This window comes from Tamandua tetradactyla, chromosome 2 (assembly GCF_023851605.1).
Source record: "Tamandua tetradactyla isolate mTamTet1 chromosome 2, mTamTet1.pri, whole genome shotgun sequence".
NCBI classification, from domain to species: domain Eukaryota; kingdom Metazoa; phylum Chordata; class Mammalia; order Pilosa; family Myrmecophagidae; genus Tamandua; species Tamandua tetradactyla.
Window position 1 is genome coordinate 122,933,133 of NC_135328.1, and position 27,961 is coordinate 122,961,093.

At 37.6% G+C, this 27,961-nt stretch overlaps 1 protein-coding gene across 7 annotated transcripts in view; it reads left to right on the forward strand.

The window, feature by feature from the left end:
* ERCC6L2 (ERCC excision repair 6 like 2) overlaps positions 1-27,961 on the forward strand; it is a 170,803-nt gene that overhangs the window by 38,353 nt on the left and 104,489 nt on the right. For all 7 annotated transcript variants that reach the window (XM_077148717.1, XM_077148711.1, XM_077148716.1 and 4 more), the window contains 6 exons: positions 4,722-4,915; positions 20,473-20,634; positions 21,166-21,373; positions 23,966-24,106; positions 25,229-25,342; positions 26,219-26,338. In XM_077148717.1, the coding sequence (XP_077004832.1) occupies positions 4,722-4,915; positions 20,473-20,634; positions 21,166-21,373; positions 23,966-24,106; positions 25,229-25,342; positions 26,219-26,338 (939 nt within the window). The remainder of the gene's footprint in view (positions 1-4,721; positions 4,916-20,472; positions 20,635-21,165; positions 21,374-23,965; positions 24,107-25,228; positions 25,343-26,218; positions 26,339-27,961) is intronic.

Sequence of the window (27,961 nt, forward strand, 5' to 3'; positions counted from 1 at the left end):
TGTAGCGACTGGGGAGGATGTAGCTGTGCAAGTGCACCGGTCTGGGGGGGCGTAACCCTGATGTGCACTGATCTAAAGCATGGGGCCTTTTGTGCATGTGCGTAGAGCTGTGGCAGCAGGTCAGCATTGCGCCTTCGTGGATTGGGAATGGAGGTAACCTGGCTGCACAGGCTGGCATATTCTCAGAGCTGGGAAGTGAGGCTGAGCTATGTGTGTATGTGTGGTTCGAGGACTGTTGTAAAGTGCGATTCCTAGAGCTGAATGAAGTGATTGGGGGCCCATGTGCACTTGTGGGCCCTGGAGTGCTGTAAAAGGATGCGCTGAGCTAAGGGGAGGGAGGATAAGGCTGTGCGACACTATATGCTGGGGGCAGGGGTAGCCTATATATGGAGGTTAGTGCCCACAACCTTTATGTGCTGGCAACAACCTACAGGGAACAGAGAGGAGGAGGTAGTACTGGGAGGTGTGCAGGAGAGGTGGGTTGGGCTGTACTTGGGATGGGGGTGTGGGGCAGGTATGTGCACTGGGGCTGGTGGCTTGGGTTTGTCTGGAGCATGAGGAATGGGAGAGGGTGATGGGGTTCAGGTGAGTGGGGAGTGGTGTGAGTTGCCTGTCATGGGGCTGCGCTGGTGAGTGTAGTGTGCTCAAGGAACATGGCCTGTCTTACTTCCAGTTCCATGCTCCAGTCCCTGCACTCCCACAGGCTTTGCTCCTCTGTGCCTTCATGCCAGGCTCCAGCCTTCGGCCTCTCAGTTCCTTGGCTTCTACAACCAGGGCTGCCGCATGTGGTGCAGAAGGCTCTCCCAGGTCATCTGCACTCCCGAATCACTGCCTGAGTCACCCTTCTGTCCCCTCTCCAACCCTTCCATGGAGCAGGGCTAATCTCAAGCCACTCCAGTCGGCCATCTTCCCGAAAGTTGCGTATTACATTTTGATAACTAAGGATTATGACAATTTATATTCCCGTCAATAGGGTATAAGAGTGTCTATTTCCCCATCTTTGTATCTGTCCATGGTATTAACAAATAAAAATCTATGTCAGTCTGAGAAAGTTAAAAAAGTACATCTTGTTTGGATTTGCATTTCTTTAATTATGAGTGAGGTTGAGTATCTTTTCAGGTACTTAAAAGTCAATTTTAATGTAAAATACATTACATTACAAAAATTCAAATCTTTGCCCAGTATTGAATTGAGTTATTACTTTTAATCATAGTTCTTGATTCTTAACTTTTATTTATATATTCTTTTATCCATTCTATGTATTAAAAATATTTCTTCCCATTGATCACAGTCAGCTTTTGACTTGTTTCCTGCATTTAAAAAAAAATTTAGGTAGTTATGTTCATCTGTCTTTGTAGCTTTTGGGTTTTATGTCTACCCTAGAAAATAAATTCACCCATGGTTCTTTTATATATGCATAATTTTATTTTATACTTTTACATCCTTGTTTGTGTTAGAATCTATTTTGCTATAAGGAATGATCTTAAGCCAACTTTAGTTTTCCCCCCAAACATTTAACCAGTATCTTAATGTCCTTTATTGAATAAAGCCTCTTTTTGCAATGATTTGATGGGTCACTTTTGAATAAAATAAAATTTATTTATGTATATTCGAATCTGTTTTACAGCATATTGTTTTGTTCTATTGATTTATTTGTTCTTTCTCTTCCATTTCTAACAGTTTTAGTTATTTAAGCTTTACAGTGTATTTTAATGTTGGTGTGAAGTTTTTCCTCATTCTTGTTTTTTAGAATTTCTCTAGCTCTTTTCACAAGTTTTCTCAACTTGTGAGAAACACATGTTCTCAAATTTCTCCATAAATCTATTCATATTTTAATTAGCAATGTATTGAATTTATGGGTTTGTTTTGGGAGAATTAGCATTTTACCATATAGAGATTATGTATTCAAGATAATTCTCATCATTTGCTTAAATTTTATTTCATGCCCCTCAGTTTTCTTCATGTAACCTTGCTCCTGTTCATTAAGTTTAAACTAGGTGGGTTTTTTGGTTGCTATTATTATTATTTTTCCATTTTATTTTCTAACTGGTGATTGTATATAGTAAAGCTACATATATTTTATAAACTTCATTTTCTTAATTACTTTACTGTTCATTAAGTTTATTGTTCCTTTAGTTGATTTACTATGTTTCCTACAAATAGTGGTAATTTTACTTTGTTTCCATTCTCATATGTTTTATTTACTTCTTTTGTTTAACTGTAAGATTTGCTAAGTGATATTGGTCTATAATTTTATGTTTGGGTAGAATTGTGTCATAGTTTGATATTATCATTATTATGTTGCTTTTGTAAAAATGGTTTGATTAGAGTGAAATGTCTATGTATTGAATATCCACAGTATACCAAAGGAAAAATTCCAAATTTTATACAGTTAATTAGGTTGGAAGGACTTAAGAATGCAGAAGTAAGTACAATAAATACTTTTTAGAACTTTGAGTTACGTAACAAAAATTCAAATTTATGGTCTGTAATTTTTTTTTATAAAAAGAATCTTTTTTTTTTTCAACTTCAGATCTCACATCCCCCCCATGAAACCTTTGCTTCAGTACTGTCGGCCTGTCAGTGTCTTCTCACTCTGCTTTACACTTCATATCTTGGCACCTTTGCATGTGTGCTTTCATTTATTAATTTACTCATTGATTGACTACCTTCTATTTTCTTAGCACTGTGCTAAGTGCTGTAATTATGGTGGTAAATAAAAAGTTATTAATTAGAAAGCAGTGAATAAGAAATTGAAATAAATAAGAGTTGAAATTGAAATGAGTTGCTTTATGTGTACTGATAGAACTTGGCCACTGCTTTCCACTCTATTATTTGGCATCATTTGTTTAAGAATTGCTTATTAGATGAAATATTATTATTTACAGCATTGTACTAAATATTCAGGTTCTTCCTATGTATTCTCTCTGCAGTTTGCATAATAACGTGACTCAGTTCTCTGAGCTCTTTTACTGTTAAAATTAGTTGTTGAATCATTTAATTTAGTCTCTGTGATTTTGAAGACTAGTAATCTTTAAGAAAGTTCAAGGAATTGTTTTGCCACCTTAATATTTAAATTTCTTCTGGAATTTTATGACTGATGCTAGGAGTCTTTAGATTCATTGGCTTCTGTTGTTGAATGAATGACCTGTGAAGTAGAAAACTGCTAGGAGTTCTCAGAAGGAATTTGGACCCAGTATTTTCATCTTGTAATACCCAAAAACTTAAAGGGAGATACTTTAGGTGGGCTCAGTACTTGGAGCCCTAATTTTATATTTGAAAGTGGAAGAAATATGAATAAACTCTGGGTCAAAGGGCACAAGTATTTGAGGTGAATCAAGTATAATAACTAAATACTCATACATGCTTGATGAGGGGATGGGAAAAAGGAACTCTCACATTTAGTACATTAAATTCTGCTCTTTTTTTCTTTTTCTTTCACAAACACAGTCATAGATTTCACTTATTACAGCTGAGGAATGACCTAACTGAAATATTTTGCAAAAAAGAAGACAGAATTTAGAACAAGATTGTATTTAACTAATTTTTTTGTTGTTGTTAAGCTAAAACTTTTCAGTATGTTGGTTCATCTTTAGCAAAAAGTATAAAACTTTAGGGAAAAAAAACTGCTGATAATCCTATTAAATATAACAGTTTAGGAGTAGTTCTAACAGTGAGAAATAAAACATTAAAAAGTTGAAATGAGTGATGACAGCAGGAATTTTGGGTTAGTTCAGGAGTCAGTGGAACCCCAAAGCAGTCACATGAAGACTAAACAGAGTACTCTTGACTAAGACTGTTTTTTTGGGAGGGGTTAGGGCAGAAGTTCCATTCGCCTAAGCTACAGAAGGAAGGGGAAGAGAGTAAGAAGAGACAATAAGTGTTGATAATTCTTCAGGATCACTCCTATAAAGGGGAGTAGAGTACTGGGCTAGTAGTTAGAGATGCGGGATCAAGGAAAAATATGTTGTCTTTTAACCCTGAGAGAGATTATAACATGTTTGTCTGTGTCTGGATGTGGTTCATGAAAAAGAGAAAGTTAATGTTGTAGTGGGGGCAATTCCTGCAACATCGACTTTAGGTTAGCAAAAGGAAATGGGAGCAACTGTTTAATTTCAGGGGTTGGTTTTAGATTTTAACATGGATGATTTATCCATGGTAATTGGTAGGAGAGCAGAATATATGAGAATAAATATAGGGAGGCTATTGATATAATTGCTTCAGTTTTCCAATGAATTTTCCAGGCTCCAACTAAGAGTATCTGGCGGGGGGAGGAGGGGAGAATAAATGGAGTAGAGACTGAAAATGAAAGAGTGTACCAGATAACCATACATTTAAAAAAAAACAGCTGCCCTGTTTTGTGTACTTATGTTACCTACTTGGCTCTTGAAGTTATTAGAATTTAAGATTCTAATGTATACTTTTTCTCTATTTTGGGAGAAATACTTTTATCTTTTAATGCCTTTTTTTTCCCCCAGGAAATAAAAAAATAGCTGTTCCTTTGAATAAGGTTAGGTAACTGTTTTCTGATAAAAAGCTAAGGAAGCAACATAGAAGTTTTTGAGGGTCTTCTATGGCTACATATATCCAATTCCTCAGTAGTGTTATTATTAATTACAGTGTCAATATTAAAGACTATGACTATCAATATTCTGGATTTGACTTCCAAGATTTTTGTCAGTTTTTTTTTAAACATACAATTTTTTTTTCCCTTCTTGTAGATGTTCTTAATAGTTGCTCCTCTTTCTGTCCTTTACAACTGGAAGGATGAGTTGGACACCTGGGGATATTTCAGAGTCATCACTTTGCATGGTAACAAAAAAGACAGTGAATTGATTCGTATAAAGCAGAGGAAATGTGAAATTGCTCTAACAACTTATGAAACACTGCGCTTATGCCTGGATGAGCTTAACAGGTAATGGGAACAATAGGATGATTACATTAAGATTGTCCTTACCTCAATTATATTTGTTCCTTTATATTCAGATTTTAAAGTTCTGTTCTTTAGCTTGATTAATATACTTTCTGAATTATTAAAATGGAATAATTTGTCATAATCACATTATTCTCTGAGAAGGAAGAACTTTTATCCGTTTTTTTCACAGTTTCTTATTCTATTTCTTAAACTCATTCCAGGACACCTCTCTAAGTAATGCCTGTTAAAAAATGATAAGACTTACCAGATAAGTCCTGAAACCTAGAGGGCCCAGCCTCTCCAGAACATCACATAGTTCTATCTCCCTACTCCATATTATTGACAAACCCTTCCAACATGAAAAAGTAAGAATGGTTATAGCACAGATACCCCTAAAGGGTGGGATAGAACGATCAAAGGTGATGGTGGAGTTATACAGAGAAGGTAGGGTTTAACAAATGAATATGATTGCTGAATCATTAAATTGATATTTCTTTTAGTTTCCAGTGCCTTAGAGCAGCTAGAAGTAAAAACCTAAAATTGTGGAATTGTAACCCATGCCAAACTCTGAGATATGTTCTACAACTAATTGTGGTGCTGTACTTTGAAATTTATTGCTTTTTTGTATATATGTTATCTTTCACACACACAAAAAGTCGATCGTGATGAAAAAAATATTTATGCCTTCTAGCCTCTTATATTCTGGAGCAGCTAGAAGGAAAAATCTCAGAGGATCTTATGATAGCCCATGACAAACTCTGAGATCTGTCTTGTAACTGCTTGTTGAAGAGTGCTTTGAAATCTTTCTTTGCTTTGTGTATATGTTATATTATACAATAAAAAAAGTTGAAAAAAATACACAGGGGAGGAGAGAATTTAAGAATATATAAAATTGCTTCCATTTTACAAAAATAAGTACATTTTAATGGGTAAGGCTTGATTCACAAAAGCTGATTGATAGATTAGATAAATAAACTATTTCTGACATACCTATATATGGATTCTGCCACAGTAAAACCTTAAAAATGAAATAATAAAAAAAAAAAAGATGAGACTTCTCCTAAATCACAGGTATAACCTTTTATGCATCTGGTGCCTCTAAAGTTTTTGAGGGTCTTCAATTCCTCAGTAGTGTTATTATTATTTACAGTGTCAACATTAAAGAATATGACTATCAATACTCTGGATTTAGAACAGTGATTTTCATGAAAGATTTTAATCGTGGGAGTTTGTTGTGAATTTAGAGTGGCAAAAACAGAACACCACCTAAATTAATAACTGCTGTTTCAGGACATAAGAACTCCTCCATCCCCCCCAACATATAGTGGTTCATACCCACCTGCATCTTTGGAGTGGGGAGTCTAAAGAAGTGAGCAGGCATTTATACAGGCATTTGTGTACGGTGATATGGAATGGAGGCTATTGTGGGGAGCAGGTGAGGAACCTAATCCTGCTGCAGGGTGGAAGGAGGCCTCAGGGAAGCTTCCCTGACAAGATGACCTGTGTGCTGTATGTGATTTGAAGGGTAAGTAAGACTTGAAGGGTAGGAGAGTAATCCAGGGGTGGAAAAGCAATTTCCAAAGAGGGAACGAGCACGCGTTTGCAATGGCCCATTTTTGTTTGTTTGTTTCCAAAGAAGAAAAAAATTAAAAGGTGTCTAGCTTATTAGCTATGGTTCTCTAGAAAAATAGAATCAGCAGGGGATATCTGTAAATATAAAATTTATAAAAGTGTCTCACATAACCATGGGAATGTAGAGTCCAAGGTCTGTAAGGCAGGCCACAAGCTGACATCTCTAATGAAGGTCCTCAAAAAACTCTCAGGAGAGGCAGGCTGGACAACCATGGAGATGCAAGAATCCAAAAATTGTAGGGCAGGCCACGAGCTGGCAGCTCCAATGAAGGTCCTCAACAAACCATCAGGAGAGGCTGGTTAGCTGAAGCAGAAAGAGTGATTGTCTCATCTGAATTCTCCTTAAAAGCCTGCTAGTGATTAGATTATATGTCACTCATTGCAGGAGACACCCCCTTAGCTGATTGGGCAGCCAGTATGGTCATGATTTAAGTCCATGAAATGTCCTCATAGGAACAGACAGGCCAGTACTTGCCCGACCAGACAACTGGACACCATTACCTGGCCAAATTGACACATAAACCTGACCATAACAGTCTACCCCTTGTCAGCTTGTAAAGGCCCGCTTTTAAACCAGAACGATCATGGCACATTTGAATAAATGAAGCAATTTAGTGTGGCTGCAGCCCAGATTCTTAAGAGGTCAAGTGGCCAGAAGACAAGACCCAGGAGGTAACCAGAGACCAGATCATAAAGGGTATTGAAAGCTACTTTGAGTATTTGATCTTCTTAAATTATTGGAGTGCCACTGATTTCTTTTTCAGCAGGTTTACTGCAAGCTGCCTGAGGCATTCATATTTCAGGGTTCAGGCAGATCCTGGGTAGAGTTTTTGCACAGAATTTAGAGCTCTCCTTTTCTGGGTCTTCTTTCTGGGGTTTCTCCCTCACTTTCTGATGTCTCTGGCTGCCCAAGCTTTGTCTTCTGGTTCTTAAGACTAGGAGGACAGTGGATTTTCTATCAGAGTTTTCGCTGCCCCTGTAATGTTGCGACCATGGCCTGCCTTCAGGGTAATGCCATAGAAAGGGGGAAATCATCCTGTAGCAGTCCTTTCTTACTTTTACTTCTCCCCAAAATCTGCCTACTTTTGTTCACTCTCCAGAGCCTTTAGGTCATTGTTTTTCTATTCTGTCCAGAGTTTATAGTTGTTATCTGAAGGCAAATTGAAAAGAACCTCCTATATTGACTTTATTTTTGAAGGATATTTTCAATGGATGTAACTTCGTTTCTTTTCTTGATCTTCTCTGTCTTTACTGCCACATCTCTAAAAAATATGTTTATGTTGCAAATTTAAAATTTTTTAGTTTTCATCAGCATCTGTTGATTTCTTCATAATGAAAATGAGGATTTTGCTATATTTTGCTCATTTTAGGGTGGCCTAGCTGGGCAGTTTTGTGGAGTGGAAATTGGTATCTAGGAGGTCCGACTACTGCTTAAATAGATGGTTGATCATTTACATAACTCCATTTTCTAGAGGTTTCTGGTGCCACTAATTCTTAACCTTTTAAGAGCTATATAATATAAATCAGATTGTTCCTTGGCTTTCTCTGCTATCGGCATAGGATATTGCTTTCTCTGTTTTTGTAAATCATTTTGTCCATCTTCTTTCCAGCTTCTAGAATTTTATGGCTTTTTTTCCCTCTCTCTCTTTGTTCTTGAGAACTTCTGACTTTATATTAAGAAAATTATCAAATCTACAGAGGTTGAAAGAATGGAACATGAACACACATATACTCACATCCTAGATTCAGTTGTTGTGTGTGTATACATTCAAATGTTGGCAAAATACATGTTAATATGTGTGTGTGTCTATTTCTGTGTTTAATGGTGGAGTTGAATGTTTTCACTAAGTTGCATGTTTCACAACCTGACACCTAAATATTTTAGCATGTATCTCCTATCATAAAACTATATCCTAAAACTAATGATATTCTTTCATACCACATTATCAGTCACATCTAAGAAAATTAACAGCAATAAAAATTTCCTTAATTATCCCCAAAATATCTTTGATATCTTATGCTTGCTAACCAGGATTCAATAAAAGTTCAGATGATGACTTTTGTTATTAAATCAATTTCATATCTTCTCATCTAAAATATTCCTCCAGCATTTCTTTTGTCATTATATGACTTTTTGAGGGGACCAGACCAGTTGTCTTATAGAATGATTCACGTACTAGATTTGTCTGATTGCTTTCTTGAGGAAATGTGTATTCCTCTGTTGGAAAGAAAGCCATACCTGAAAGAGAAAAAACGCTCACCTGATTGTAGAGAAAAAAATGATTTATTTACCATCTTTTGAGAATGGGTGCACAACCACAATATGGTGGCTGGCAAACCAAGTGACAGAATACCACAGATTTTATATCCTAAGCTTAACACGCAGGTCCCTCCCCTGTTTCTCCATTGATTGACTACTCCAGAGGTTACAGCCTATCTGAATAATCTAACTAATTCAAATTTCCTGCCAAAAGATCCTGCTTCTGATTATGGTTTACATCCCAGTGGCCCTGGTCGTTACTTTTTAAACTTGTTTTTGCCTGTATAAGGATCTGGTGCCAATTCTAAGCTTATGTCAGAGGTCCTGTCCTTCTCCTGTCTGCAAGATTGGTCTGAGGTGGTTTTGCAGCCTTTTGTTCAGTAAGTTTCATTCCTCTCATTCCATGCCATTTTGTGTGAAACTAAACTTAATTCTATTCTTACAAATTCCCCCTCTTTCTTTTTAACCTTTTTAGTTTTCACATTGTAGTTCTTCTTCAAACTTGCTAAGAGCGTTTTCACATTCTTTGTTATATGGATCTTCCTCTTTAATTTGTACCTTTAAGTTAGGGGTACAAATTGTTTTACCTGTACTGAACAGGCATTTGTTTGAGTCAACCCCCAAGCTTGTGGGATGATGCAACACCCAATTGCTGTGAGTACCCCGGCTACAATGATTAATGAAGTTAACATGGACAGTGCCACCCCTTTCTGTTTTCCAAACCAGCTTTCTAACCATCCTGTGAGAGGGTTATCAATGCCTAAATTCTCTGCCAATTCTTCAGATAAAGCTGTTAAGCCATGCAAAGCTTTGGTGATAGTTCTGTCTGGGGTTGTATTATTGGAGACGAATGTACAGCAACTACCTCCGATCATAACACAAACACCTCCCCTTTCAGCTAGCACCATATCTAGGGCTATCCTATTTTTCCATGTCATTCAATTAGTAGCATCTAGCTGTTTTGCGATGCCCTTCACTGTGTCTCTGGTATAGTTGATGAATCTTTGGGTTTATAATATATGTAATTAATCCAATCCGTATTTTTAATCACTGTGACCCACCAAAATAGGGATGACTCAAATCCTGCGACTATTTGATTTCTGGCTTTAAACTCATCTGGCATTCCCCGTGGCACTCCTGTACTGTCTAAGTAGATTCTGTCATGAAAAGAACCAAGTGGGCTTTGTGGTCATTTTTTTTTCTTTTCCCCTGGATTTGAGCTTCCTCCACTTTTTCAAATCCCAGGGTAAATGGGATGGTCAGTTGAACCAGAGCACAGGTCCCTTTCCATTTCTTAGGTAATACTTGTCAGAGGGTGCCCTTTCCACAAAACCACCACCATCTGCTCGAGGCATTGTTAAACTGAAGAAATTGCCAGTACAATCGTCAGTCACATCCCACACTTGGGCATACGAGGCCATGGTCCCAGGATCCTGGAGCCCTTTTCCCCATCTGGAGAGATAAGCAGAGTGGTTTCCTGGACCAAGGTGGGGAGCCGGTGTGGCCTTGGCTTTTCCTCTCTTGACTTGGAGGAAAAGTCAGGACAACGTTCTATGATCTTCACCAAGAGTAGTATTCTGTAAAAGAAGTGCCATGCATTTGAACTCCTTTTCATGTTTCTCCATACCTATTGGAAAGGGCATGATAAAAGCAGTGGGTCAGCCTGTTGAGCAAGCGTAACAGTTGCTTTTTGTAGACTCTGGACTGTATATTTAATCCATTCTACCCAAGCATTTGTATCTCCATATCCTGTCTCTATTTCTATGGTTTGTTTTAAATGTTCTGCCTTGATTATCCTGACAACTTTGGGATCACTACAGATTGGGGAATTAGCCCCTGGTAGGGTCTCCTTGGGTGCTACTGCAGAGCTAGCCAGAAAGGACATTGCAGGAAAGTGCTCGAAGCGGGTGTAGTGAGGACCTGTATATGGAACCTTCCCAGAGGATCTCTACCAGTGACATCTGCCCCCATTCCATATATTTTATCACTTACTTGATCTCTGATGCTGCCCCTACTTGTTTGTCTGTCGGCTTTTTAAATAGTTATACTACTGGATTGTACTGGAGGTTTTTACAGTCTGGCAGGGTATTGCCTCTATAGAAGGTTATCTTACTTTGTAATAAAGTGCCTTTGTTGGCAGTCCACCCCTTATATTGGATAATACACTACACAGAAGACCAGGAGGGACAAGGCCCATGTGCCCAAAGCGGGTATTGGGGATTACTTCCTACTGGTTCTGGGCATAGATACTGATTTTCCCCACTTAGCTATCGCTGCTGTTTTAAATCTCCAAAGTCTATCACTTGGCAGGTGTCAAACTGCACAATTTGGGAATCTAAGCCTTTGGTCACATTCATTAATGCAACAGGGTACCGTGCCTGTTTTGTGGCCTGACACACTATAACTAGTATAAATAAGTGTATTGTTAGGCTGAGCTTTAAAACCTTCATTTGCCTTCTTTGGGCAGGACTCTCTGACCAGGGTCACTATTAACTATGTGAGATTGAAATACAAAATCTAAACCCTTCCTCCCCTCTTTTTCCTTCTCAACTATTGTCTCTTCAGAGTAATCTTTAAAGGGTCCAAAGTTGGAGTTTTATCCCAGGAATCTGACTATGTTATTGGGTACTTATCACCCAGCTCAGGTACTTATCCTTTCACTCAGGTGTAGTGAGTCCAGCCTTTCTCTGCCATCTGGACTGCTATCTCAGTTGCCAAATAGAACTTGATAAGGTCCTTTCCAGGTGGGCTGAAGTTTATTCCTTCCACGATCCCATAAGGACCCAACTGTCAGGTTGGTGATGTTGGACAGCAAATTCAAGAGGCAGGCAAACCACGGTGCCTGATGGATGACAGAATAGAAGACAAATCCAGTATATAATACTTAAGGAAGAGCTCCTTTGAATCTGAGGAAGGGAGATCTTCAGTTTTTCCAGAAAGGCAAGCCAAAGAGCATTTTGTAGGGGAAGATCACTAATTATTTTCTTAGTGCAGTTTAATTCTTAGCAGAGCTAAGAGTAGACACTTGGTCCAAGGTAACATGGTTTCTAAGACCAGTTTAGAAAGATGTTTCTTTAAGCTCTGCTTCATTCTTTCCACCCTTCCTGAGGATAGTGGATGCCAGGGTACATGGAAATCCCATACAATACTTAAGCTTTGCATAACACCTTGCAGTACACTAGAGGTAAAGTGGCTACCATTGTCAGAATTGATATTTTCTACCAACTTGAGGTGGGAAACAATATGTTCAAGGATAATCTTGTAAGTTCCCCTTGCTATAGCCAAGGCTAGAAGATATACCTCTACCCACCCTGTTAGATGGTCTGTAAGAACCAGAATATATTTTAGTCATCCTACCAAAGGCATCTTGGTGTAATCAACTTGAATGCTCTGAAGTGGTCTGGGGCCTGGTTCCCTTCCCCCTTGTACCCATTTAATTGCAATCTTTTAATTAGCCTTTTGGCAGATTATGCATCATTCACATATTTGTTTAGCTATGATGCAGAGGCCCACATACCCAGAATGTTTAAGAACCAGATCACACATGGCCTATACTCCCCAATGACTTCCCTGATGTAAGACTGCTAATATTTCCCTCGTTACTTGTTTATTTAACATCTGTCTGCCATCCGGGAGGACCCATTTCCCCTGACTATCTGAGCTTGGTCCCAATTGTTACAGCTCCTTCACTTCCTTCTTAGAGAATATGGGGACCTCAAATTCTTTGGGAATGGAGGGTTTTAAGACCATTAACCTTGAAGGGATAAAGGGAAGCTTCCTTAACTTTTTTATCTGCCAACCTATTGCTCTTCGCCTTGGTGTATGGCCTTTCTGATGTCCATTTATATGCATCACTGATATTTCCCTTGGTAGCAGTAGATTAGTTAGTACTTGTTTTATTAATTCCCCATGGGCCAATTCCTTCCCCTTGCTGTTATTTAATCCCCTTTCTTCCCAAATTTTCCAAAGGTGTGGACCACCCCAAAGGCGTACTTAAAGTCAGTGTAGACTGTACCATTTTTTCCTTCTAATAATTTGAGGGCTTGGTTTAATGCATACAATTCGCAAGTTTGAGCTGACCAATCACTGGGCAATCACTTGCCTTTTTTACTTCACAAAATTAGCCTGTCCACAATTGCGTAACCATTTGAGCCTCTTTCCCTCCAGGACCCTAGAGGACCCATCAATGAACAGTTTTTTTCCCCTGAGTTTAAGGGGAAATTCCCTGGATTGGACCATACTCGCATATGATACTCAATTAAGTATTAACAATCATGACCAAGAGCTCCTGCTTGGTCAGGCCCTTTCCAAAGAAATGAGGCTGGGTTTCAGCTATTGTCTGTGGTTAAGACAGTCATCCTTTTCCATTAAGAATGCCTCATACTTAAGGATTCGGGAATCAGTCAGCTATCTCCATGCCCTTTGGGATAAAATAGTCCTGACTTGATTGGGGTGCTGACCACTAATACCCCTCCAAAGGTCAGTTTCCTACTTTCTTCAACTAGGAGAGCAGTTGCTGCAACACCTAAATACAGTTAGGCCATCCTCTGGAGACAGGGTCTAAAACTTTAGAAAGGAAGGCTACAGATCTTCTTTGGCCTCCCCAGGACTGTGTTAGTACCCTCAAGGCTGTTCCTTTATCCACTGTAACAATTAAATGGGAAGGCTTCTCGAGGGAGGGAAGAGCCAGAACAGGAGGCTGTGGACCAGTGCCCATTTGAATCTTTCTAAGGCTCCTACTTCCCCCTCCCTCCATTTTAATTCAGCAGGCTCTTCCTCTAGCAGTTTTTGGTATAGTTCTTTGGTTTGAGAGGCATAAGAATCTATCCACAGCCTACAATAACCCCAGTAATCCTAAGAACTTCTTTAGTTCCCTCTTTTTCCAGGGGAAAGGCAATCCAATTATGGCCTGAATTCTTTCTGGATTTATTTTCCTTCTTCCTTCACTTATGAATGGTCTAAGTATCTAAGTTCCTTTTCCACAAACTCATTTACTTTTTGATACTCTTAGCCCTTGTTCTCCTAGGAAGTTCAACAGGTCCTTTGTAACCTGGGCAACCACCTGACTTTACCCAATATTAATAGATCGTCTGCATACTGTAAAAGGGTAATTCCAGATGGGATAGAAAATTTTTCCGACACTCTCTCTAGTTCCTGCCCCCCAAAATCGGGGGATTCTGTGAAGCCCTGGGGTAGGACTTTCAACTTATATTGCTGCTTCATTCCAGGAAAGGGATTTTCCCATTCAGAGGTGAACTCTCTGGATCAAGAAGGCAGACCCAAAAGGCATCCTTCAAATCTACTACACTGGACCATTTATGATGGTAAAGGATCCTACTAAGGAGAGTATAAGAGTTAGGGGCCATGGGGTATCTAATCTGAACAATTTGGTTGATGGTCCTCAGGTCCTGTACCATCCTCTAGCTGCCATCCGCTTTCTGGATGGGTAAAATGGAAGTATTGAAAGGAGACATGCAGGTTTCCAAGAGCCCATCTCAAAGGAGACCTTTGATGGGCTGAAGGCCCTGTCTCCCCTTCAATGGGATGGGACACAGTTTTTGAAAAGCCACCTCCCCTTCCTTTTTCATCTTGATTTGATAGGGGGGAAACTATAACACACCCCCACCCCATTTCCCTCCCTCACCCATACTTTTTCTTGGATGTCCTTTTCATCTTTTTCAGTAAGCAAGGCTAAGACAACATCTGTCTGGCCATCCCTTACTTCTAGGTCCAGTCCCATAAGTACTATAAGTTCTCTTCCCAACAAGTTACTCCCAGCTTCTGGGATTTATAGCAAGGGACTTATAATTTGGTTATTTTCCCAACAGGTGTTAGTAGTTGTGAAAATGGGGGCTTTAAATCCTTCCCCTTTTACCTCAGAAACTGAGGGCACTACCAGAGAAGCTGATTCCTTTTGAGATGTGATTCACAAAAGATCAGACTGCCCCAGTGTCTACAAAAGTGTAATTTCTTCCTGATATGGGCCCACCTCCAGATGTGCTAAAGGCTCCCTTAAGTATAGAGCCTCTGACCCCTCTAGTCCTCAAAATTCATCAGGGGTATCACCCGATCTTCCTTCTTTAAACTCGGGCACTCCATTTTGAAATGACCAGGTTTCTCACAGTGATAGCACCCTGCAGAGTCCTATACCTTCCTCACTCCTTTATCCCATCTGACTTGGACTGTTTCTCTCTCTTGCCTCTGCCTGTCTCCTCCCTGCTTTGTCTCTAATCTCTTCTTGACCATGTGGTCGACCGTGCTTATGACTGTAGCTTTTTTGCTTCTGTTTTTCCTCTTTGCTTCTCACAAACACTTTCTGAGACTCTCAAAAACTCTTCCAGAGGGTTATCCATCCACCCATCCATTTTCTGAATCTCTTTCTGAATGTCAGGCCAAGACCCTTATATATAGCTGACCGTTAGCATTCCTTAGGCCACAGGACTATCAGGGTCCGTCCCTGAGTATTTCCTTACCTGATCCCTCAACCTTTGCAGGTAAGCAGAAGGAGTCTCATCTTTTTCTTGAGCCACCTCAAAGGCCCTATTTAAGTTCTGAGAATTGGGTACAGCCGATTTTATCCCCTGTATAATGAGGTCTCTAAGATCTTTCATTTGTGCTATACCTTCCTGATCATTGTTATCCCAATTGGGCTCTACATTGGGGAATTTTTGCTCTGCTGCCATCACCCCTTGTCCGGGTGGGTGCTGCCTGTCCCATTCTTTCATAGCTGCCCTCCTCACCATCTCCTTTCTTCTCCCGTAAAGAGGATATTCAGAATGGATGTAAGTTTGGACCAGGTATGTAAATTGGGGTCTAAAAATTGATCCAGTTCAGCTAACCCTGCTGGATCATCCATTAATGATTTCATCTCCTTCTTGAAATTCCTTACTTCTGACCTCATCAGTGGGGCGTTTATGTAACCAATTTCCCCTGGTCCAATAGATACTTCTCTCAGAGGGTGTAGGGACACAGTGGGTCTATGTTCTCTCACCATTTTTCCCTTAGGAGCTCCCGGAAATGGAAAATTTTGTGTATCTTTCTTACACTGTTTCAGCTCTTTCCTCGGTTGTTGGTAGGTTGTAACAGGTGGGACAGTTGGCCCTGATTGGCCCTCCAGTTCCCTGAGAGAAATGTGGATTGGTTTCATTGGGCCTTAGGGTCCAACAGTCCCTGCTCCAGGTGGGGAGAAGTATAGGGCAGGGGAAGGCTCAGTAAAGGATCCCAGGCTTTAGTTTCTAAAGATTTGGTCTCTGGGTCTGGGGTTGTAACTTTCGAGGGATTAAGAGTGGTCCCCTTTCCCTTTAGCCAACACATAGTGTAATCAGACTCCTCTTTGGAGAAGGGCTTCTTTTCATTAACATAAAGCACAAAGTCAGCACAGAGCTAATCCTCATCCGCCCCATATTTTGGCCAGAATACTTCAGGTGGCAGAATGTTATATTTTGTCCAAGTGTGACAACAATGTTTAATCATTTTGTTTTCATCCTTTCCCTTGGTCCGATCACTATTGGTCCAATATTTTAACATTCTCCCTAACGGGCTATCCAGGGGAATGTTCCCAAGGGACTTTATAGGTACCCCATCTCTTTTTCCCCAGCCGGCCAACTGCCTCTATTACCCATTTTGAATCATGTCTGGGTTTCTTTCTCTCAGCACCATTTCACTTCGTCCATCTCCAGCCCTTTCCCTTGTGAGAGAAGGGAACCACAGATTGGATTGGAACTTTGCACTCATTTCACACAGTATGTCATGTGTCTCATACACACACACTCAACCTCGGACTCATCAGAATTTCCTGACCACCAAGGCAATACTTAATAGTCCATTTTTCTTACCTTGTTCTGTGCAAGGAGTTGCTTGGTCACGGTGAAGCAGATTTTTCCTTCCACTTTTCTCGTTCACAATCAGCAAATCTAAATGTCTGGTCTCGGATCTTTCTAGGCTGTCGGGAGTGGGCCCCCAATGGCAGAGTCCGAGACCACTCAATCAGCCAGGCGCACCTTCCCCTTGTCTATCCTGAGGGTCCCCCTCCGAAGCCTCAGATCCTGGACGTGCCCCCAGAGTTGTTGGACAGAAAGCCATATCTGAAAGAGAATAAATGCTCACTCAATTGTGGAGAAGGAAATAATTTATTTACGATCTTGCAAGAATAGCATGCAACCGCAGTGTGGTGGCTGACAAACCAAACGACAGAATGCCAGAGATTTTATACCCTAAGTTTTAACACACACGTCCCTCCCCTGATTGGATACTCCAGAGGTTACAGCCTATCCGAACAGTCTAATTCAAATTTCCCGCCAAAAGTTCCTGCCTCTGATTATGTTTTACATCCAGTAACACTGGTCATTACTTGTTTAAACTTGTTTTTACCCATATGAAGATCTGGCAGGTACCAATTCTAGGCTTATGTCAGAGGGCCTCTCCTTCCCCTGTCTGCAAGATCAGTCTGAGCTGTTATTGCAACCTTTTATTTCATTCCTTCTATTCTGTGCCATTTTGTGTGAAAACTAAACTTAATTCTAATTCTTATGCTTTAACATCTATATTCCTGTAAGTTGGATTTTGGTCTAAAGGCACGTTCTAGTTTGCTATTTGCCAGAATGCAAAATACCAGAAATGGGATGGCTTTTGAAAAGGGAAATTTAATATGTTATAATTTTGTAGTTCTAAGGCCATGAAAATGTCCCAATTAAAGCAAGTCTATAAAACTGTCCAAATTAAGGCACCCACAAGTGGTTACCTTGACTCAAGAAAAGCCAATGAAGTTCAGGTTTTCTCTCTCAACTGGAAAGGGACATGGCGAACATGGTGACCTCTGCTAGCTTTCCCTCCAGGCCTCTTGCTTCAGGAAACTCCCCTGGGAGTGTTTTCCTTCTTCATCTCCAAAGGTCTCTGGCTGTCTGGTAGTTATCATGGCTATCACATTGTTCTCAAGCTTTCTCTAAAATACTTCCTTTTTTAAGGGATTCCAGCAAAGTAATCAAGACCCACCTGGAATGGATGGAGTCACATCTCCCTCTAATGAAAGATTAATACCCAGAAGTGGGTGAGTCACAATCTCCATGGAGATAACCTAATCAAGTTTCCACCCTCCCTTATTGAATAGGGATAAAAAGAAGTGGTTCCTCCCACAGGATTGATTAGGCTTAAAACATGGCTTTTCTAGGGTACATAAATCCTTTCAAACCAGCACAGGTATTTTTTTGTCCCGATGAAGCATTTTTGGCAAGAATACTTCATAAGTGATTCTGTAGACTTCATATTGCGTTACTTCGGTGGATGTACTAACATCCGTACTAAGTTTATTACACTTTCAGTGACGCTGGGTTTGTTCCAAAGGTGAAGGCAATGACCATCAAATCTCTCCATTGTGAAGATATGTTTTTCTGTTTACAATTACTAAGCAATCTGTGGTGTGATACTTTGCCATCATTTGAATATTCTGGTCTCTCAGTCTTTAGGCTCAGTGTCATTAGCATATGCAAATCATTCTTGCCTGAATGGGTTATTCTATTGAATGTTACAAAATTAATTTTGAAAAGTTTTATCATTCCTTCTACGTTTATTAACTGGCGTTCTCCTATAAAGGAAAAACTTTCATTAATTAGGAATGAATGAACTATAGTTTCAGCTTTTAAAAAAGCAAGGTAAATGCTTGATCCTTTTTCTTTACCAATTTTCATAGTAAGGCATTGTTATATTAGTCACCTACGATGGTTGCAAAATTTCTCTTTTTTTTTTGTTTTTAGAGTACTACTTAGGGACTCAGATTATTGAGATATAATTCCATAAAAAATATGCATTGTAAATAATATAGAATGATATTTAGTAAATTTATAAAGTTGTATAATTACCACATTCCACTGTTAGAACATTTCCTTTACTTCAAGAAACTTTACATTTACAGTCAGTCCTTGCTCCCATACCCAACCCCAGGCAATCACAGATCTGCTTTCTGAATCTATAGATTTGCCTGTTCTGGAGTCATCATTTAAATGGAATCATACAATATGTTCTTTTGATTCTGGCTTCTTTTACTTAGCATAATATTTTAAGGAACATCCATGTTGCATGTTTCAGTAATTTGTTCCTTTATATTTCCAACACTATTCTATTGTATTAGTACCACATTTCATTTATCAGCTCACAGATTGTTGGACATTTGAATTTTTTCTAATGTTTGGCTATTATGAGCAATGCTGCTGTGAAGATTCACATAAAAGTCTTTGTGTGGATATATGTTTTTGTTTTTCTTGGTTAGATAACTGGGAAGGGAACGGTAAGTGTGTTTGACTTTAAAAAAAAACTGTCAAATGGTTTTAAAAAGTAACTGCACTTTCTCAGTAGTAGTGTATGGGTGTTCCACTTTCTCCACATCCTTACTAATACTTGATATTGACAATCATTTTGATTGCAGCCATTCGCTTGGGCATGTAGTAATATATCATGGTTTTAATTTGTACTTCCTTAATGACTAGTGATGTTGAACATTATTTTCATGTGTTTATTTGCCATTTGAATATCTTCATTGATGAAATGTCAGTTAAAACCTTTTGCCCAAGAATTCTCATCTGCCATGCCAGACACCCAGGTTCGATTCCCAGTGCCTGCCCATGCAAAAAAAAAACCATTTGCCCATTTTCACTGTGTTGATTTAAAGTGTATTCCATTATTAAGAGTGCTTTATTTATCTGTAGACAAATCTTTTATCAGATACATGATTTGCATATCTTCCCCCCAGTCTGTAGCATGTCCTTTCATTTTTGTAAAGGTGTCTTTGGAAGAGCAAACATTTTTAACTTTGATGAAGTCTAGTTTATCAATTTTTTTTCTTTTATTGACCATGCTTTTGGTCTCATATCTTAAGAAATTTATGCCTAACCCAGAGTCCCAAGACTTTTTCCTGTTTTCTTTTACAGTGGCTATGGTTTCAGCTCTTATATTTAGGTCTATGATCTACTTTGAGTTAATTTTTGTAAGTGGCATGATGTGGGAGTATGATTAATAATTTTTTTTTGCATAGGACTCTTAGATTGTCATTTATTCAGTGTTTAGTGTTAAATAATAGTCATTATTCTTATCGACACTCAAACTTTTCCTATTAGGTTGCCTCCTGTGTCCTTTGGACATGCCCCCATCTGTGCTTTCTGGCTCTTCTTGCGTTTCCCCTGCTAAACACCTGAAATGAACCATTTCTTCATGGAGCCCTGATTCTGTTTAGTGTACAGAGCACTAAAAGTGTTCCTTGATTCTAAACATTTTTAGAAACAGTGCTATGTAATACAACTTTTAAAATTATGAATTTATATTGATATTTTAAAATTCAAATTTAACTTTGCAGTTAGCTTATTTGATTTTATATTTGTTTCTCTGATTTGTTACTTGTAAAAAATTCCTTTATTGCCGTTTTAATGATATTTAAATGAGTGTTTTCATTCCACCATTGTTAAACAGAATTTCTGTGTCCTTTTTTATCCACACACTTTTGAATTCCATGGGCTCTCCAAACCTATGACCATTTAACTATAGTAAATGAGAATTCAGTGGAATCATCACAGACTATAAAGGGAAAAATCCTTGATGGAGAAAGCTGCTCTCTACAAATTCTATGGACTAGGAAAGGGCCATTTTCTCAACCTTTCCTCCCTTTTTTCTCACCTTATAGTTTGGAATGGTCAGCCGTCATTGTGGATGAAGCTCATAGAATCAAGAATCCAAAGACTAGAATAACAGAAGTTATGAAAGCTTTAAAATGTAATGTCCGCATTGGCCTCACTGGAACCATTCTTCAGAACAACATGAAGGAGCTGTGGTGTGTTATGGACTGGTAAGTGAAAACACTTTTCTTTTCTTTTTTTTAAAAGTATTTAGTATTTCTTTAGTTTAATGTTCTCTTGTCTGCCGATCATTCATTTCTACATAAACTAATCATTTGTCATTTTACAGAAATGTTTGAACCCAAATATAGTATCCATGGTAGAGAATCCTTTGTAAACTTCTGCACTTGTCCCTCTCTTTGTTTTTTATATTACATTGCTTATTCTCTAGTTTACAACCCTTTGTGCATCGTGCTTTGATTTTCAGCTTTAATACTTCTGTATTAATATTATAAGCCTATCTTTTTATATATTACTCTTGATCTCTGAAAGAAAATTATACAAACTAGCTTGCCCTGTCCATCATCTTCTTATTTATAAACTGAAATCTTTATAAAGAAAGAACTTTCTGTTTTCTTGATGGTTGTTGTTGTTGTCATCAATAAACACATGACTTAGTAATTTCTTAGAAGCAAAAGAAAGTCAATGTTTTTATTTTTAGATGGTAAAGTCCTAATATTTTACTTATTGCCTTTCTTAAGGGCTGTGCCAGGACTGTTAGGTAGCAGAATCTACTTCAAGAAGAAATTTTCCGACCCAGTAGAACATGGTCAGAGACACACAGCAACGAAAAGAGAGCTAGCTACTGGCCGAAAGGCCATGCGAAGTCTTGCGAAAAAGATGTCGGGCTGGTTTCTCAGGCGCACCAAGATTCTTATCAAGGATCAGTTGCCTAAGAAGGAAGACCGAGTGAGAACTGCATTTGTTGTCGTTATTAATTTCTTACCATGTTTTCTTTTTCCTGATAAGTTTGCTATTTAAGAGGCAATCTTATTTCCTGTGCTTTTTTGTGAATATATTTTTTGCCTTTTATTTTATGTGAAAAAAATTATTATATACAGAATTTTAGAAAACATTAATTGAGCCCAATTTGCTTTCCTTATTACTAAGTTTACTAACCTGTTAGCTATCAGATTTATTGTTAGTACACAATAAACTCATTTCTCTTATTTTAGAACAGAAGAGCTTTCTGTACAGTTCTTTCTCAGTGAAGGAGGAAGAGCTTTTCTTCCTAGTGTATTTCCTGTTTCCACTTTATCCTTCCCACATTGCCTGCCATCCACCATATGGTATATCCTTTGGCACCTTAATTCTAGTCCATAGGACCCAAGCGGTTAACAGCTTTTTAAAAATATGTTTCTTTCTGGTAGAATGCTATTTGCAGGTGTATGACAAGAAAATTTAAGGAGTTGACGTTAGGAAACTTTTTTTTAAATAAAATGGTCCTCTTTTATAGTTTTTAATTTTGTAGTTCTTCTGCCTCAGGGAGCAGAATGGAGGCTCTATAATTACTAAGACTTAAAGCTAATCAAGATGGCCCAAATGAAGGCAATCCTGTCAAATACCCTTTGGTCTTACAATAGCTTGTTGATCATTTCTTTGAAGAGATTTGAAAGGAAGATACATGATACTGATATGCAACTTGGGGAAATTGCTGTGACATTTGACTTTTGATACTTACCTAAAACAATGTAATTGAATTGGCACACTCCATGAACTCTCCCCCCCTTTAAAATGTTCTGTGTAATTTTGTGCATATTATTGAGTTGAATACCCAGTAGGAACAACAAAACAGTAAATATGTGAAGAGAGAGTTGTACATAAAAGTGTAGCACCTGGGCTCTGGAATCAAATATTATAGGCTTGAATCTTAACTCCATTACTTGTAAGTTTTGTGACCTTGAACAATTAGCTCAAACCTTGGTTTCTTTAGCTGTTGATGGGAATGGTGATAATGGTGCCTGCCTCACATAGTTGTTGTGAAATGCATGACACATAGGAAATGTTCAGTAAATGTTACTGTGTTTTTTTATAACAACTTAAAATATTATCAATGCTTCCATCATTGATTACAATGTTCTCTTTTAATTTTTCTTATGTGTGCTCTTATATTCAAGGTTGAGGTCAAGACATACCTAATATAGTGTATATATATGTATATATATACATATATTTTTTTAATCTAACATTGTTCTAGTTTGCTAGCTGCCGGAATGCAACACACCAGAGACCGATTGGCTCTCAGTAAAAGGGGATTTATTTAGTTAACATATAGTTCTTCAGAGGAAAGGCAGCTAACTTTCAACTGAGGTTCTTTCTTACATGGGAAGGCACAGGGTGATCTCTGCTGGCCTCTGGGTTCCAACAGCTTTCCCCGGGGAGATTGCTTTCTGCATCTGCAAAGGCCTGGGCTGAGCTGCTTGGGCTGTGCTATGTTGAGTTCTCATTTAAGCACCAGCCAATTAAGTCAAACATCAGTCATTGCAGCAGGCACGCCTCCTAGCTGACTGCAGATATAATGAGCAACCGGTGAGGTTCATGTACCATTGGCTCATGGCCACAGCATAGAACTAGGCACCCTCACCTAGCCAAGTTGACACCTGAATCTAGCTACCACAAACATTGTTTTATATAGCCATCCCTGTGTTTTCTCAGATGCATGTATTTTTCATTTTTTAAATCAACGGTATTCTGTCATTGTGATATGAAGAGATAACACATCTAAATATTTATAAATAGATGTTTTTTTCCCCCTTGTTCACATTCTTCAGAGTCCTATAATGGGTTTATTTTGGTTTTTGACCTCAGCTACATACAACTATATTTAGATAATATTACCAATTTCAAGTATTATCAGAAATATAAGATAACTTGTACCCCATATAACCTTTGTCACATTAATTTTATCTTTTTTTTTTCTTGAATTTGGGTACATAATAGCAAATTTATAGTAAAATTATCTGCATTTACTTGATTAATCATAGAAATTTATATCAAGACATTAAATACAAATAGTGTCTCTTCAGTTTTATGAAGTTTTAAAAATTTTTTTCTTAGTTTTCTAACATTTCAGTAAGTATTTATTGTCCATGCTTTTGTTCTAAAATCTTTGCTTTTTGTCCTTATCAGGTTTTTTTGTTTGGCCTACATTTTATTCATTATTTGAATGGTGGGCTAATGTGAAACCCTGAAAAGATACAAAAATATATCAAGAAATATATAAGGAAACTGCACAATTTTTGTTTTCACATTTTTATTATTTTTAATTAAAGCACAAACATATTCTATGAGATTTGAAGACAGAATTACAATTTGTATAGTATAGGGTGCAGTGGGAGCAAAGAATATAAGAGATTTGGGAGAAATTGTCATAATTAACTAGAAGAGAGAAAATTAGTTTATGAGCAGTTTTCACTAGTACCATCTATGAAATGTGATGTGCATGGTAATTATAGCTATAAAAAAGATACTGGTCATTACCTTGTGTTTTCATCTTGACAGATGGTGTATTGTGCCCTGACGGATTTTCAGAAAGCTGTCTATCAAACAGTGTTAGAAACGGAAGATGTAACTCTGATACTTCAGTCTTCTGAGCCTTGTACCTGCAGCAGTGGCCGAAAAAGAAGAAATTGTTGTTATAAGGCAAGCGTTTCAGGATGGTAGCTTTACTCTCTTGCTTTTAATTTCATAGTACTCTATTCTAGTGTCAGAGTAAGTAGCATATAAAATAGCTTCTTTTCAGACAATTCTTTAAGTTCAGAAGCCGTAATAATTATTATATTATTGATATAAATCAATGTATCAATTATATATATATATCAATAATGTAATTGACATAAAATATTTTATATCAAATATTAATCACAAAGAAAATAAAATATTCAAGTAATTTTTCTAAAATTAGTTTTTGGAAGTTGTTTTCAATTTGTCATTCTCATGTTCAAGTTTTATTGGCAAGTATACTACTTTCACTTGAAATTTCATTTCATTTTCAGGATGTTTCTCATTATCTACCAAAATAGTAAAGTAACTTATCTTTGCTAAGGGCTTATTCTGATGTGAAATCTAATGTCAGTTTAGTAGAAACTATTGGTAGAATGGAGAAACTATATTTTATTTTTATTTAGAAACAAATTATCTGTTACATATCCATGCACCTAGGGGGTCCCTAGGTAAATATTTATGCTATTCTATCTTTCATTTATTCTACTGCTTTGAACCATTACATGTTTTTCTAATAGCCCAGTTTCCTAGGAAACCTCGCAGCATAAATGAGAGGGGAGAGCAGGAATCCTGGATGACATTGTCTCTGCCCCATTTAGCTTTATTACCAGGAATTTCTTAACTGCAATGTTTCTGTCATTGTGTATCATGAGAATAAATACTTTCTGGAATGAGAACTTTCTCTCCTCTTTTATTAAAAACATCGCTGTAAGACTGTGTGACGGTGGTTCAGTGGCAGAATTCTCGCCTGCCATGCCAGAGACATGGGTTCAATTCCTGGTGCCTGCCCATGCAAAAAAAATAAAATAAAAAAATAAAAAATAAATCGCTATAGTATGAATCCCTGAAACAATGATTCCACATTAGCAATTCATGCATATTTTGTATAAACAGTTTATCATCACTTTCTTAGAATATATTATGCCAAAAAAGTAACCATAAATAATAAATATTATTGTTAGTAATATATTTAGGAATGCTAGCAGTTAGGTTTCCATGCTGATCCTTTGCTTGTTTTTATTTTCTTTGTTCTGGCTGCAGACCAATTCACAGGGTGAGACAGTGCAGACCTTGTATTTCAGTTACCTCGCAGTCCTTCAGAAGGTGGCCAACCATGTTGCTCTGCTTCAGGCTGCTAGCACCTCCAAACAACAGGTTTGCCTTGATATTTTTATTTCATTGGGATGCTATACGGTAAAAATATTTTATATTTGATATAAAATTTATTAGCCAAATATCCTTGTTATTTTAGGATGAAATTTGAGAGAAAACTGATTTGCTTATTAATTTAGCTGTCAAGGAATATGTGCACTTAAATTTATAGTGGAAGTTAGAACATTTAACTTTAAATCAAAATAACTCTTTGTTATGCCTCTAATAATTTTCATATATTTATTTCCCCTTTTGGTGTAATTACAAAATAAGATAGTTAATCCTCTTCACTAATGGGTCAGTTCTGTTCCACTGATTTGTGTCTAGTTACATCTATCTAATCTACTATAGTAATCTGTATGTTAAATATTAGGGCTCTTTTCCTCACTGGCAAAAATCAGTTAATTTGCAAGTGCAGGCATAAATGCAGTCATTTACTTTGTTTGCAATTGTATCTTATTCTAGAACACAACATAAATAAAAGACCTTTCTTTAATGCCTTTATTTTTAATGATCTTATGTTTTCTTTTTGTGTTGTAGTTTTGATGCTGTTTAAATGTAATTTTGAAATCTAATAAAAATTTAACATTTTTCTTTGATACTATTGCTTGCTCTTGGGGTGTATTTAGCTCCTTGTTTGGAATTCTTAAAAAGTAATAAAATTACTGGCCTTATCATTATTTAAGATCTTATCAAAGCTATGAATGTTTAACATAAAACTCTAAGGTCTTCTGCATTATTAGTCTGACTTAGAGAAGGAAGAATCTTCAAAGTAATACATTCCATTTAAATAGAAATAAAATTTTTCATAAATATTTTCAGTTTATACAGGTTTAACTGTCTTAAGTCAAGGTCTTGTTTCTTCTTTTCTCCCTCAAGGAAACACTTATCAAAAAGATATGTGATCAGGTTTTTTCCAGATTCCCAGATTTTGTGCAGAAAAGCAAAGATGCAGCATTTGAAACAATTTCTGACCCAAAATACAGTGGAAAAATGAAGGTAAAGTCATTCTTTCAAGTTGCATACAGCAGGGGTATTATGCAAAACACTTATCAAATAGTATTGCTGGGACACCAGCTAATCAAAACAGATATCCAATCAATCAGGACAAACAGTGGCCATGGACAACTAGTGGAATTATACCAGTGTTTAGTAGCTTCCTCTCAACTCTGCATGCACGGTAAGTTCTCGATTGGGAGTACTAGAAATATTACTATATAATATTTCTATAGTATATAGAAATTATTATAATATAATAAATAGAAATATTAGATTTGAACATTTGTTGTGAGAAAACTGATTTGCTTATTAATTTAGCTATCAAGGAGTATGTGCACTTAAATTTTTAATGAAATTTAAATATACTTCAAGCTTTCCTTGTGTATCAGACTCATGCCCTCTTAAAAATGCGTGCTACGACCACATACATAATAGCTTGTCTTCAATTGTTTGAGGAGATGCCTACCAGAAATATGAACTCTATTGCTAAGTAGTGGGATGATGATAGGCATTAGCTTATAATTAGAGAAAAGAACTTCTTGAGGAATTTGAGATAGACAAAGCCTCTGTGTCTAGACTGAATTTTCTACCTCTTGTTTTTACCTCCCTAGGTGGTAAAGTTCCTAAATGTTCACATTTATGGCAAGGAAAGTGATCTGAACATCTCTGTTCTTGGTGCTGCATGACTGGGACAGATGTGAAAAGTAAGGCTAGGTTCTCCAACCCTGACCCAGGTTTTTGGGTATTCCCTGTGGCAGCTGTCTGAATGCTGACAGCTTCCAGCCTCCTTGAAGCAGAATTAGTTTGTTTAACCCCTTTATAACTATCAAGAATCTTTTATTTATGGATTCAAAGGTTTTTATAGAACAATTTCCAACTCTGCTAGTGATTAAGCGAAAGATAAAATTATTTTTTTTGGCAAATAGAATAAGAAGGAAGTAATTTAAAGTAGTTAATACTTTTTCTTAAAATTCTGGATATATTATTAATACATTGCCATAGTTTAATTTACTTGGATCCTCTAAATTCAGTGAACTAAAATGAAAGGTAGGAATATAATCAAGAAGATATACTAAAAACTTGTGTGCATTTTTTTAAATAAGTTTGTGGGAATATCTTATTTATTATCACAACAAATGTTCAAATCTAATATTTCTTAACAATAGTAAATATATTTTTTTCATTCATTTTATTGATACATATACCCATTTCCATAGGGAGGGATTGGAAGGAACACAGGGGTCACCAGACCCAAGCAGTTTTGAAAGCCTACAGGGCAAAGTCCATTAGATTTCAAAGTCTGAGAGTCATTTATCTTTGGGGCTTTAGAAAGCGTTAGTCCCACCCTTTCTAATGTCCTATGCAGCAGCCTGCCTCTCTTCAAATGCAGCCTTGGGGGACAATGGGGAGACCACATTTTTCTTGGCTCCACCTCTCCAAGCATTGGGGCTGTGCCTGGGCTCTCTTCCATGACCGGGGCACATGCTCAACTCCTCCATGTGGTGGCAGCCAGGCTTTCCCTAATCCCCAAGAATGTGCTCCACCTTCTCCAAAGCCTGAAGTGGCACAACTCTTCCATTGCAACAGGTGGAAGGCCCACCCTCTGCCTTCATGGTAAACTCA